At 45.4% G+C, this 14,519-nt stretch overlaps 2 protein-coding genes across 2 annotated transcripts; one reads left to right on the plus strand and one right to left on the minus strand.

Annotated features, from left to right (window-relative positions):
- Window positions 1–241: 241 nt before the first annotated feature.
- On the minus strand, window positions 242–9,768 carry map3k2 (mitogen-activated protein kinase kinase kinase 2). The gene is made up of 17 exons (XM_041965864.1): window positions 9,441–9,768; window positions 8,006–8,078; window positions 7,370–7,488; window positions 7,199–7,239; window positions 7,007–7,106; window positions 6,805–6,918; window positions 6,601–6,697; window positions 6,324–6,454; window positions 5,878–5,957; window positions 5,587–5,651; window positions 5,233–5,325; window positions 4,897–5,136; window positions 4,668–4,816; window positions 4,418–4,549; window positions 4,201–4,330; window positions 3,881–4,058; window positions 242–3,674 (listed from the first exon to the last, which is right to left on the minus strand). Exons 2-17 carry the CDS (start codon window positions 8,058–8,060, stop codon window positions 3,455–3,457), a joined length of 1,944 nt encoding a protein of 647 aa, XP_041821798.1. The 5' UTR covers window positions 8,061–8,078; window positions 9,441–9,768; the 3' UTR covers window positions 242–3,454.
- Window positions 9,769–10,992: 1,224 nt separating this feature from the next.
- On the plus strand, window positions 10,993–13,880 carry sumo1 (small ubiquitin like modifier 1). Its single transcript, XM_041966188.1, has 5 exons — window positions 10,993–11,110; window positions 11,483–11,557; window positions 12,295–12,372; window positions 12,537–12,608; window positions 13,321–13,880. Exons 1-5 carry the CDS (start codon window positions 11,099–11,101, stop codon window positions 13,387–13,389), a joined length of 306 nt encoding a protein of 101 aa, XP_041822122.1. The 5' UTR covers window positions 10,993–11,098; the 3' UTR covers window positions 13,390–13,880.
- Window positions 13,881–14,519: the final 639 nt, after the last annotated feature.

Here is a 14,519-nt window from a genome sequence, read left to right on the forward strand (position 1 = left end):
ACGGCACCGCTGCGTCTCTCAGGACCCAACCATGCATAAAATCTCCCATTTAAAAAAAAGTAAAATAAAAAATATATATTAAAAAATTATGCGTACCACTGATATACAGATCTGATATAAACAGGCGTATTGGTCACAAACCAATCATAATTATAAACATGGCTTCTTTTACAATACACAGAGACCAAACATGTGGGATATAAGTGGACTTTTCTTTTTTTTAAAAAACGGTACATTTCCATTTTATACATTTGTACACTGTTGTTTTTTTTTATCTTTTTTTTTTAATTATTATTATTTTACTGTTCTCACCCCCTACAGTCAGAATGCTCAAGGCATTTTGGGCGCAGTGTCCACACACACACACACACACACACACACACACACACACACACACACACACACACACACACACACACACACACACACACACACACACACACACACACACACACAGAGGAGTGGCAGCAGTGGCTTTAGACACTAAATAGAGAACTACAGGTGTATCTTGGCATTTGCAGGTGACAAATACTGGTACCGAAGAGTTAATCCACGGCGGTGAACGAGGCCATCTGACGGTTAAAAAAAAAAAAAAAAGACATTACATTCATGTATTGAGTCGTTGCTAACACACACACACACACACACACACAACCACACACACTTGTGTAAAAATAAAAGTCTTTAAAATGTGCAAAGAAAAGGTCGCTGAGCTGCTCGAGCGACAGCCGACGAGGGGTCGTGGAAAAGCATCCGTGAATCGTAGATAGTGCATAATGGTAGTGCGTATCAAGGTTTAGCAGTGCTGGCGGCGTCTCCAACCGAATCCGTCTGTCGCAGACAGCTGACTGCGAGCCGCCTCGAACTCAATACAACCACTAATGTTTTGTGACACGAGGCTGAGCGGCGCCAACAGTTTCTCTGTCCGGCGGCTTCGTACCGTTCTGAAAAAGCAGAAACCGAGTGAGGAAGGAGTTTGTTCCAGTTAATCAGACAAAGAGGAGACGTTTCAGATCGCGGATGCCGTCTGAGTCTTTCAGGGTGACCCAGGGAAGGATTAACGTGAAGAAATCACTCTCCTGCTTTTCAAAGGCGTTATCAATAAAACATGTCTCTTTAGCAACATCTAGTGGCCTCTGCGGGAACTACAACAACAGCAAACACATTACAGACACACAAAATCTTTTCTATCATTTCCTCAAAGGGCCATTTCATTTGGTACTAATCATACAAGCATGACAGGACTTTTCTGGAAAGAAGTGCTCCATTTCATTAGCAGTGAATCATTATTATTTTAAATTTGTGTGCACCAATTTGAGGGACCAGTAATTTGATTACTCTGTACCAAAAACGTACCAAAGCCTGACCCCAAACCCTGCGTTCTGTATCGTACCGTACGTTTGAAGTGCCATCTGTACACCGGCGTCACATTCCACAACAACTCGCACCCGTGTCCTCGTCAACTGGAGCCAACGGTGAAAGAACAAGTCAAGTCAGAATCAGCGACGGTCAAACAGAGACAAACGTGGACGCACGTGGTCGCAGTCACGCACGCAGACGTCTGCGCAGGTCGTCACGGAAATGGCCAGATAACAAAACACACACCGCGTGGACTCTTGCTACCATGTGTGTGCCACGTTCCCAGTTCTGGTTCTGGAGAAACTAAACCGAGTGTGGAGCAGGGAGTCCAGAGCATCACCAACCTGTTCAACGATCACAACAAATAAACCAAGCAACAGCTCGCTAAAGTGACGAGTTAACTTCGATGCATTCGATTTGGCGGCTGCTGTAAAGGGTCGAAGCGGCGAGATGCTGTAAACGTCTTCAAGCGTGAGCCGAATTTGTCGGGAGTGCACGTGAGGCCGGAAACACGAAAAACAACGGGAGTGTGGCGGCGTGGCTGGAAAACAGAGGACTGCAGCAGCAGAAAGCAACAGCGTCATACAGCCAGACCTCCAGCCAATCAGCTGTGAGCGTCGCGCCTCGCTGCAGGTCGACACTCTGCTTCAGGTAATCAGGCTTTTTCCTGATTTAAATCAAAATGTAGCTGCAACTTTAATTCAATCTCGATTAATTGTTTGGTCAGTAACGCAGACGACGGACTGATGAGTTTAACAGACGATAAAAAGAAACAAATATTCAGATCTGAAAAGCTGGAACTTGTGACTTTTGGGGACTTTTAAAATGACGTGAATGGTGAACTGATCCTCAGAGCTGCAGCAGATGAATTTTCTGTCTCGTGGATTAATCTGCTGACTGCTTCGACTCTCGCTGACTTAATTCTGTGTTCTTCTCGTCTATCACTGTGTTTGAAGAGCTACAAAAGTCAATATCGAGACGGGATTTGAACGTTAACGACTTCACGACACGTGCAGTGGCTGAAATGAAACATTTTGCTTCCCAGTGAAGCCGTTCATTCGAACATTTCCAGAATACGAGCTGCAGACGTACGAGACGACCTCGCAGCTCGCCTCTGATCTGCCGCGACAATCCGATCTGTGAATTCTCGCAGGAGCGGAGGACAAAATGGTGCATGTGAGAACCAGCGCGGCAACTTTCTCAACGTCTGAAGGATGTCTGGCGACAGGCCAGCTCGTCAGCGGGGGCCCCCGTCACAGCAAAGGCAGAAACGGGAAGAACGGCTGAACTGAGATCAGCCGGATTTGGGTAAACGGAGTGAAGGCAGTTTGTCCGGGAGGCAAAACGACAGCGAGAAACCTTGCGGCTGAGAACGGCGGAGGCTCACTCCTACACTGCGCTTCAAAAACAGAAAAGGCACGCGGCGAAAAATGACGATGGGCGAGGAAGAGGAGGGAGGGTAGTTTACAGACAGCGAAGCAGAGAGACAAAACATTTGGTCTGAGAGAGACGGAGAGGACGAGGGACGAGGGCTGGGGGGGGGGGGCAGCGTGTCGGGGAGCAGCTCTCTGCCTCTGGGGTCTAGTTTCGTCTGTAGCAGCGGGCCCAGCTCATCGCCGTCGCTCTGGGTTTTGGCAGGAGATACATTCTGGGGTCTGGTCAGTGGGGGTGGGGGGGTGGGGGGGCAGGGCCACTCCAGAGTCAGACGTCACCTCCTGTAGGTCCACAACACCGACGCGATCCCGCTCCAAACCGCTTGAAGAGAGAAACCGTACAAACATAAAAAAGGAAAGAAAGAGTCGTCTTTCGGGAGGAAGTGCTCGACCCCTCCTCGCCTCAGAAATTAAGGTGCAACTTGCGGAGGAAAATAAAATAAAAATCCTTTATGGCGGTCTCATTCAGAGACAGGAGGAGCAGGTACGCCCCCCCCCTACACGCCTGACTCTTTCCAGCCAGTTCCTCCTGGTCCAACATGGTTTCAGCGTGGAGGTGGAGAGGGCGGGGTCAGAGGCAGGGACGCCCCGTCAGGTAAGGCCGTATCTGGCAGTTCGGCAGGCAGGCGGGGGTGGGGGGCGATAAAAGTTTAGGGGTGGGGTTAATGTACAAAGATGTGCCTCAGTAGCTCATCAGCAGACGGCCGCTGCTTGGTCTCTACAAAGATGCGTTTGAGGAACTCTCGGCAGTGGTCCGACACGTGGGCGGGCAGCACCGGGTTGGTGGGCTGGGTGGCGATCTTAAAGATGGCTGCCATGGCCTCAAACTCTGCCCAGGGGGGTCGCTGGGTCAACATCTCCACTACGGTGCAGCCAACACTCCTGATGGCAAAGGAACACATTTGTTAAGGAAGCAATGAGAAACGCAAACGTAGCAAATGTAGCGGAGCATTAGCCAGCAGACGCCATTAAACCGACCGCAGCTGGTGTTCAGTCCGTCTTCTACGCGCTGAACTGACAGGACAGTTTCGAGGAAACCTGGAAATCCATGTTCAGCGTAACATCAAAGGACTCGTGTGTGTTCTCACCAGATGTCGGCCTTCCTGCCGTAGCCCTCTCCGCTGATCACTTCTGGACTCATCCAGTAGGGGGTGCCGGTCACGGACATGATGCCTGTTCCTGACAGACAGATGGTCTGCAGCCGCCGGCTGGCCCCGAAGTCTCCCAGCTTCACGTTACCCACCGAGTCACGAAGGATGTTGGCCCCTGAAGCAAGAAGAGGAAAAGTCAGTTCCTGCAGATCGAGCTCTGATCTCGACTGAATCCTCTAAAACTGTTTCGAGTGTAAACATTTTGAGCTGCAACAACGAGCAGCAGCAGCAGCTGAAAACTGAATCGTCCACCTCACCTTTAATGTCTCTGTGGACAATCATGTTGCTGTGCAGGTAGGAAACCCCCTCCAGGATCTGCCGGGTGTAGCGGCGCGTCACGTTTTCCGTCAGCGCTCCGTACGACTTCAGCTGGTCCTTAATGGAGCCCTTCATCCACAAACACATGAAAAACCTTGTCTGTCTATCCGAGACTCTGAAATATTAAAATCATTTTAAAGAGAACTCAGCACTCACGCCGGGCATGTACTCCATGAAGATGGAGAGCGTCCGCTCCATCGTGTCCCTCAGACAGCCGTAGTACTGGACGATGCGTTCATGGCACAGGTTCTTCAGGAGCTGGATTTCACACTCTAACGCACTCACCTCCTAAATGACAGAAGAAAAATCACCAACTCTCGTCATTTCCTGTTGCGTTGATGTTTCCCAACATTAACTGATCCTGCATGCACGCCATCTGAGCACGCACACAACAGCCGACTCTCACCTTGCTGGTCTCCGGACTCTCTGGGTCGAACTGGACCTGCTTGACCGCCAGCTCCCGGCCAGCGTCTGCGTCGTAACAGAGGAAAACCCGTCCGAAGGCCCCCTGCCCCAGGAGCTTTCCCAGCCGCCAGTTGGTCGGGGCGCGTGGAGCTGAACGTGCAAACGTCAGATTAAATGAGTGGGAAATAAAAGCGCACGTGATGCACTGGCCAATAAAATCAACAACTCACAGCGGCTGGGCGGGCTGATGTCCATGACGGACAGGGTCGGAGCAGCAGTCGGGTTGGGATTGGGTTCGATGTCGCTGCCCCTCCGCGGCCTCCTGGCGGGCCCCGGGGCCTCCTCCAGGTCGGGGGTGAAGACGCTGCTGCCGCTGCTGGTGCTGGGCGACTGCTCGGTCGGGCTGAAGCTCACCGGCGAGCGGAAGCCGTGAACCTGCGTCCGCCGAGCCCGCGGGAAGGTCTTCCTCCCTGCCGAGCAGAGGAAGAGGAGAAGAAACAGTCGAGGGTGTGAATCCCGCCAGAATCACGCAGCTGTCGAACAAACGCCATCGAAAAACGACTCACCGTCACTGTAATCTTGAAGGCCAAAGGGAATGCCGTATCGACGAGGGTACGTTCCACCTTTCCCCGACTTCTCAAAAACTGGGATGTCGTACTCTAGAGAGAAAGAGGAGGCCGATGAAGAACATCCAGCAGCTGCAGGTGGGCGGACGCAATTTAATGTTCACATTATGGCAGCAGGGAAACATGGCCGCACTCTGGGTTTGCTGTGTTTTATTGGAACTTTTTCGTGGGCCTGTGTTTTATTATTATTGCCAACATAGTCCAGACTCAGAAGCTGAAGAGCAGCAGAGGTTTTATTTCCTTTTTCATTCATCAGCTATTAAAATGTTTCTCGACATGTTTTCCAGCAGGTACCTGGAAAGTCCTGGTGGTTGTCAGGGTAACTCTGTGCTCGGGGCATCCGGGACTTCGGGTAGTCGCTGCACAACGTGAAAGCAAAAGCAAGAAACATCGGTTTCTTTCAAATGACCTGGATGCAATCTCTTGTGTTTGTGTGTCTTCAGACTAATGTGCATTCAAGAGGAAACTAATCTGAGTATCTGCAGACAATAAGCTTATCTGACCCACTTATTTACCAATCATACACACAAAGTGGATCTAGTATTTGATGTTATCAGCATGTCGTTGTATAAAAGAGGTCCTGACCTGTCCAGCGGGCTGTCTAAAGAGGGACAACTTCCAGACGCTGAGTTTTCTGGACTGCTCATGGACAGCGGGTCCAGCATCTGAGGAAAAGAAGGAAAGAAACGCTCACGCTGTCAATCATGACTCTGCTCACGCTTCTGTTTGTGTTGCCTTCATGCTAATTCTGTGCCGTGCGGGAGAAGCAAAGCGTGAAGAGCGCGACTTGCAACAACAACATGAACATCTTCTTGTTGTCACATGACACATCGCTCGGAGGAAGGAAACATGAGCTTTTAATGAGTAACATAAGGACCATTTGGTTTCCCACTAAAGTAGCTGCTGAAAAGTCAAACCAGCAGCTGCGACAAAACCAAATATTGATGGAAGAGATTTCAGCTCAACCCAACGCATCGCCGCTCTTCCCCAGTCCAATAAACTCGGCAGCCGACAGTCCTGAGTGGCGGTACCTGGTCCATGCTCTCAGGGATGAACTCTCCCTCGCTGTTGATGCTGGTGAAGGAGCCGTTCCTCGCCACCTGCTGGAGTGCGTCGGGGATATATCCTGGAGGAGGGGAGCTGCGGTCCGTCGAATGGGAGCCTGAGGTTGGTTTGTGACAGAGAAATATCTTTAGGGTTAAACGTATACAGCTATTTACAGTATATTCATATTTAAGATAAATTCATAACTTCAAAATCTTGAATTTGCTTCATGTCTGTGCATCTCTATCATGAGCCATTATTCACCTATCAATGCCAGCATACTCTTCTTGTCAGCGACCCTGAATCCTGTGTTGTCCAGCTCCTCGTGGGACGGCAAGAGGTCCATATTGGAGGAAGAGTTCTGCAGGAAGAGACAAACGAAACAGAAGCGATCTAAATAAAATCGCTTCGAGGACATTACATCAACGTGGAGGGTTTTTGACTGGTGGGAATCTGGGAGCTGCTAACCTGAGAGGAGATCTGGAGCACCAGGAGGATCTTCAGGCTCTTCATGTGAACGCTGCGATCCAGCAGCTCCACGGCCTTGTCCAAGTCATCCTGAGTCGTCAGAGGAATCACCAACTGCGAGAAGAAAAAACATCTTTTTTATATGTCATTCATCATCAGTATTAAAAACTGTGCAGTGCTGTGAAGTCCTGCAGCTTCATACTTCATTGTTGGTGTAGTGAAGGTCCATCGTCTGACCGAAAGCCACTTTAGCTTTCGCCCTCAGGTCGTCCAGCTTGACAGGTCGAGGGAACTGCAAGATCCTACAGAGAAGAAGAGAGGTCAGAGGTCAGCAGGGCACAGCTACAGGTCTGCACTGACAGCACTGGAGTGGTGAACCTGGTGGAAGCCTCACCTCTTCTCCCCTTTGAACTCAAACTTCACTCTGACATCGTTCTGTTGGAGAGACAGTTTTTACAAGAATGAGGTGAGAAATGATTTGTTTCACTGAGCGCTGTTTGCCCTGTTGATCTGTTACTGAGTTAATAAGTCAGATCAGTCATGTTTTTTTTGTTTTTGTGCTTACCTGGTTCTTGGGCGAGGAGGCTTTGGGTTTGCTCAGGTCTGCCAGAAACATGGCAGGACGGCTAGAGCGGTGCAGTTCGGCCAAGTCCTGCATGATCGAATTCAGCGCCTCCTGCTCATCTGGGTGGCAACAACATTTCACTTCATTTAACAGATTTCATTGCTTAGAACTGAACAAAGGGTGAAAATGGGCAATGAGTGAAGCAAAACTGGACAAACAGCTGGTCCCTTAATAACACAAAACGCTTCCATCTAAATAAAGTTGAGTGACAAATACAGTTTAGTTAACATAACATAACTATCCACTCATCATTGGTGTGGAAGTATGCTTTGTGAGTCTTGTTTTCTAGGGTGGATTTGATTTTAAGTGTGAGTAACTTGAGTGTTAAAAATCATTGCCTTTGAAGGACTGTACAGTATTTTTTGCAGTTCTCTTGCAAAGCTTGACCATTTATTGTGTTTCCAAACCTGCAGGAGTCACATGTTACACACCACCTACACTGAAGTACATAACCAGGTGATTATTGTTTCGCAAAGGTGTCGGGGAGAGAAAACATTCCTTGGGTTGCAGGTCTGACAGAAGACGATGCTGGCTCGCTGCCAAACAGTAAGACTATCTTAAAACACACACACATACCCATCATCGTGGCACGGCGATTGACCCAGGAGGCCAGGAAAGAGGATTCTCCCATCAAAGGGATTCCTTTCTCCTGCAACAGCAAAAGAACAACATCAATCCCGACACAAGTCAGAGCCTGAAGCTGCTGACTGATCAGCAGATCTGTGAACAGCGACTGAGCTGGAGGACCTCTCTCCTCCACCCAGCCGGCTCACGATGACACGAAGATATAATGAGTGAAATAATTATCACGACACCTGAAAATACTGTCTCACTGAAGAACGCTGGAAGTGTACAGATGAGGAGCGATTAGGAAGAAATCTGATGATGAAGTTTTAAATTATGTTGACAGCAACTATCATTGACAGATGAAGTAAGAAAACACTGCAAGTGTTCTGCATTCAAAATGCTCAAACAATAAAAACAATATAAAAGTAAAAGCACTCATACTAGAATATATGTATTTCTAGATGAATGTTACTGATGCATGCAGTGATTTGAAGGCGTCTACATGTAGTTGGATGAAATGGTAGTATCCAGTAACTATAGCTATGAGCATTGATTGATAATGAAAATAATCATTAACCATACCCTGAACATCGCATGAGAAATGCTAACAGTCATCAGTTAAAACAATCCCCAGCGTTTCTTCTGCACAAGCATCACTAGCTGTCATAATATTTTTGTTACGTGTTAGTTATTAGTGTGAAGTCGTGATGTTAGCACGCAGCAGTACCGACAGATGCTCTGTATCCACAGACTGAGAGTCTGGAAATTAAAGTCTGGACAGTCAAGATGGCCTCTGCTGATGAGGATCTGATCACATATTGCTGATGAGAGTCTGTGATCATCACAGATTGATCGCTGTCTGCAAATGACGTAAAATCTTGCAATTCCATCACGTTGATGAGAGTGGGCTTTGACATTAACATTAGCTTAGCTCTGAACATTTCCTAACAAATAACGTCCGTTGCAAACCACTGTGGCGAGCTGGCTAGCCAGCGATCCAATGTCAGTGGTCACAGCGAAGTTGATACCAACAACACTGCCACTATTATGGCCTCCTGTGATAGATAATTGGCTTTAAATTAACTTGCTAGCAATAGCTGAGTAGCTGCGCATGCTAACGTTGACTAACAACTGTTGCTAGCCAATTTATCACGAGCTACGGCAAAACGAGCTAACATATTGATGTGGCATCTTGAAATATAACCAAAACACACAGCTAGCGACACAAATCTTGCTGATAGGAGAAGCTAAGTTGCTAGTGTTAGCCGAGAGTTCCGTGTACATGTAGCTGTCAGGCCGGGGAAGTTGTCAAGCTAAGCTAATGCTAAAGTTAACTAGCCGCATAGCTATCCAAGGCTCTCCTGCACAGCACGACTGTAAAACGCAACCGTTACACGAACAAATGAAAGCTTTCAACCAAACAGTTTCATCTTTCTTATCTCACCTGGAGGTTGGTTAGATTTGTATTCACTTCCTCATCCACAGGGCCGGTGACAGGAGCCCCGGGCCCTGCGGAGAGCCGCTGGAGGAAGCAGAAGTTTGGCAGTCCGCTCCCAACTTCACTCGAGTCCTGCTGGGCCACGACGACGAGGCCCGACGACTGTCAGTTTAGGCCACTGGATCTTTCCAGGCAGAAAAATGACAAGATAATGCTGTATCCAAATAGTTATCTCCCTGTCTGAGCGGTAACAAAAACGTTAAAGTTGGTCGACAGCCTTCATTTTATTGCACTTTACTGCCTGGTTGACGGTAGCGTCGCTCGCTGTTGCCCCTCAGCTGCGTCAAGTTGACAGGTGATGTACAAATGTGTACCAGAAGTGTGGAGATTTTACTGACAAAATAAAATCATAAAATGTCTTGCATGGGGAAAACCCCTTGCTGAAAATATTGTGTTTTATGTTGACAGTTGTCAACCGGAAATAATATTTATAGTTTTGGCTTACTTGACAGGTCTTAACCCCGAAACCTCGTTGGAATAGTCCAACAATAACACAACCTGTGATGTCAGAGATATGTATTGATTTCCTGGATCACGATCGAAACATTTTCAATAAATACATTTGATTGATTTTTATATTATTTGCTATCACAGTGGACATGCAGGCCTATTGCCAAAACCAGCATTCGTCAATAGTTTCTGTGCCCCTCAAACTTTTTTGTGCCAATTTTGTGCAATGAGCATAATTATTGTGCTTGTTCATGTCGATAGATCATTGCCGTTTTTATGGCTACATACATACGGTTTATGTAACCACACGTCAACTCACCTAAACTCGAAAGGACTGCAACCTACTGCCATTAATTCTAACCTCTTACTGGAAATGTTTATTAGCCAGTAATAAGAAATTTATGAATGAATAAAACATGTTAAAAAGAAAACATTTACACTGGAATTACACTTTGGGTCCTTTCATTTAAAATGCATCACGAGGTCGCTAACAAACAGTTGTAAATAGTTTAAAATTTAAGTAAAAGAAATTTTGTTTTGATTTTTACAATGTATGTGCAGTTGACATCAGTATTAGCAAACCATGTAATAAATACATCAGTTTGGATTTATGATGTGCAGGATTTTTTAAAGCCTAATAATCTCCTGAGTGGTTATGCACATTAATTTATACAAATTAAGTTTTTATTAGTTTTTATTAAAAAATAAAATGTTGCTTCTTGAATTCATATTTCTGCGTTTGTGCACGTCTCATTTATTAAAGGTGTACAAATGCATAATTGTTAAAATATATATAAATTACAATCGCAATAAATATATATATATATATATATATATATATATATATATATATATACAAAACTTATACCACGAATGTGTTAATTACTTAAAAGCATGCGTCTATTTTTTAGACGTTGCATAGCTTAGCTTTTTTATTTAATGAGGGCCGAAGTTTGTCCAAATATGCTTCATATAAAATAAAATATGCTTCAAGAATGCAGAAATCTAGGAAGATTTTTATTTTGAAGGAACCGATTCAGAACGTCAGTTCCGGTTGCTGTAGCCTTCTCACAACATCAAGCTAGTGCTGCGGCTGGAAGCTAACGTTACATCTATTGTTAATATATTATTCTCAACACCCACAGAGGAGAAACATGTCAGACACGGTAAGATACTCAATTTAAACATTCATTGTTGTTCACAATCTGCACGAAATTAAAAACGAGGCTGATTAGTGTTTTTGTGGCTGCTGCCTCGTATCTAGTTATTTAATATGCTAACAGTTAGCTCGTGTAGCTTCAGGCCCAAACTCACAGCTTATTTAGCCGTTTAGCTTTGCAGCTAGCTTTGCTTTCAGTTTATTTTCAAAGTTGAGCTGTGAAACATCAAGCGATACCGGGAATTAGAAACGGAAACATGTGTGAGTAGCATTGTTCGGCCGTGTCGGCGGCTATGAGCCGTCGGGCCTGTTTTGAAATGTTTGGAGCTTTTAAATGTGTTCTGCTGCTAAAGTTTTTGGTTCATTTGGTGTTTTTTAGGAGACAAAACCATCCAGCCAAGACGGGGGGGACAAGAAGGACGGAGAATACATCAAGTTAAAAGTGATCGGTCAGGTGTGTGTGAGTGCAGGGATGATGGAGGGTCTCCCTCAGCTTCATCAATAGGTCGGATCGATCCATGGGAGAATTACTCGCCTCAGCAACAAATAGAACTGGTCAAAAAATAACCCATAAACGTTGTTTCTTTGATTTTTCCACTAAATCAAGAGTAAATGTGTGTGTAGAGCTGCCGCAATTTATTGATTAGTTGTCAACTATTATTTTAAGCGCAAAGTATTTGGTAATAAATTAATAAGTTTGAGGGATTTTTGAAGAAAAAATTAAATGTGAATATTTTCTGGTTTCTTCACTCCTCTGTGACAGTGAACTGAATATCTTTGGACTCTGAGAAGCACTGAATGACATTTTATAGACCAAATAATTGATGAATCAAGAAAATAATCAGCAATGGAAGTAATCTTTAGTTGGAGCCCTTAATGTCTGTACTTATGTGCTCAGTGTTGCATGTTATGTCAGGATAAATGGGACAGCCACTCAAAAAAGTGATATATATGATAGTTGCTTACTCGTGCATTAAAATGTACTTATGTTCCCAGAATGAACTGAGAGAAAGGAGTTTGTATTCATGCAGTAGTGGCTTTTATCCGGAGGAAGCAAGTTTAATTGGGACTTGCTGAATTAAACTTGAACTGGGAGATCAGTAACCGCCGTCATGAAAAATGCCGTCGGCCCGTTGAACCGTGCCGCCACCTCCGCTGCTTCTCATCATCACTTTCTCTTCCCGCCCACAGGACAGCAGTGAAATCCACTTCAAGGTGAAGATGACGACACATCTGAAGAAGCTGAAGGAGTCTTACAGCCAGAGACAGGTACGAGGCGGATGAGCAGCTGCCGCTTCCTGTAACCGAAGGATGAAAGTTTGATTCTCAGCCACAAACAAAGCTTTGAGAAACTCTCGGTTTTGAGCCTGGACATTTCCAGGCTGACTTTTTAATTCATCATTCTGATTGGTGTGTTTATGTGTTTCCTGCAGGGGGTCCCAGCCAGCACACTAAGGTTTCTGTTTGAAGGACAGAGAATCGCAGACAACCAAACTCCCAAAGAGGTAAGCTTGTCTCTGTTTTTGATGAAATTTCTGTTGGTCCAGTGTGTTTGCCTCCTTTTCACTCTGCTGGATTTTATGATCATGATGAGGACAGCTCAGAATTTAAAGGGTGTGTATATATATATATATATATTCTATATACTTCATATTCATACTGGCATTTTGCCATCGTAAATATACATTTTGAACTTTCTGAACAGTGTAAGAATAAATCCTTTTTCAGACATGCTTTTCTTACAAAGTTCACCAACTGCTTTACATTCAGAATGATAAAAACAACAAATATTCAGCAGCAACACACAAATAATGAATGATCGCTGCTTCATTTGATCCTAAAACAACGTAATAATGGACTGCTGGCAGATGAACTCAAATGCTTTGTTTCTGTCTGCATATTTTGACAGAAAGTTACATGAAATATAAACTTGAATAAACTGAAATGTGAAGACGATGTTCCAACATTGACAACAGTTGCAGCACATAACGAATTTAATGTCTGAGGAAAATGCCTATAACCCCAACGGCCTCATCTTTGTCCTCTGCCATCACATCTTTTCCTGTATTATGTTAGCCATTTGCTAGCTTGCTAAATTGTTAGCCCAGCAGCAGCGCTCTAGCAGCTTAGCCAGTTGAACGGCAAGCATGTTGTGTACACGACTCCCCGCGTCATAACCACGAGCCTAAACGTGTTTCTGTTCTGTGCTCGTGACAGCTGGGGATGGAGGACGAGGACGTCATCGAGGTTTATCAAGAACAGACCGGCGGACTTTGGAATGATTAAGCCTCCGGCATTTCTAAATCTTTTTTTTTTTTTCTTTCTTATTTTGTATTTTATTTTGTATGTATGTACGTATTTTTGTTCCGTTTCAAACCATCTGGATCAAAACCGACTCTATCAGGGCTTCCATGTGTGAGGGCAGGAAGGTGGACAGACAGGTAAGGAGGAGGACAAGCGGGTCTCTGGTTCTCTGAAGTGCAGGGATGCTCATGTTGTTGACCGGAGCGACACGTTCAGCGTGAGTGTTTCACCCAGATTCACACAGACAAGCATCACGTTTTCGTTTGGTTTTCGTCTCGTATTTCCTCTCGTCCGTCAGCGGAAGCAAATAATGCTGTCGAGGAACAATCTGCGTTAAAGAAGGAGGAAATGTTCATCTAATCACTATGACAGTCACCAGCCCTGCAAACGCTCTTTTTATTTGAAACGATAATGAAATTCCTTCAAACATCCCCTCCGAGAGTTCTGCTGTTCTGAAGCTGAACTGTTGCACTTTAGGGTCCGTCAGGTTTTAGATTTTTAGCAGTCACTCTGCAGCCTGTTTCTGAACGTATGACCAGGTTTAAACAGCTCAACGTGATCTTTTTAGTGAAAATGCAGCACGCAAGCAAAGGATTTGTGAAAATGCCGCGGCTTTGAAACGAGGCGAAGCAAACGTCTGACGCCTCGAGGAGGCTGAAGAAGTCCTCTGAAGTTTGAGCAGGCTGAAGCGAAGCCGAGCGGGTGTCAGACGTAGGCTTTTGGGTGCAGCACTACTTTAAATCTCTGTTTGACGAGAGCAGAGCAGCTTAAAGATGCAGCTCGTTCCATATTTCCTGTGTAACATTGAGACCAGAGAGGGGCTTCAGGAACAGCCGGGTTACTGCTCGTCTATGGCCGACTCATCCTCAGTGCTGCACGTCGACCTTTGCTTCTGTAGATTTGAATCATTTGCATTTCCAGCCTCTGTGTGCCATGTTTGAAGAACAGCACCCTCGTGAATATGTAAAATCCTAATAATTGACCTGACGGGGTAATATCTGAGATTTTAAACGCATTTTTAAAGATAGCTGTGCTTTACTTGTATATGTTGTATTCAGTATTAGTGTGTTTGAATGATATGCCATGTGTATCTCCAGTGTCTTTTATTTATA

This window comes from Chelmon rostratus, chromosome 24 (genome assembly GCF_017976325.1).
Source record: "Chelmon rostratus isolate fCheRos1 chromosome 24, fCheRos1.pri, whole genome shotgun sequence".
Classification (NCBI taxonomy): domain Eukaryota; kingdom Metazoa; phylum Chordata; class Actinopteri; order Chaetodontiformes; family Chaetodontidae; genus Chelmon; species Chelmon rostratus.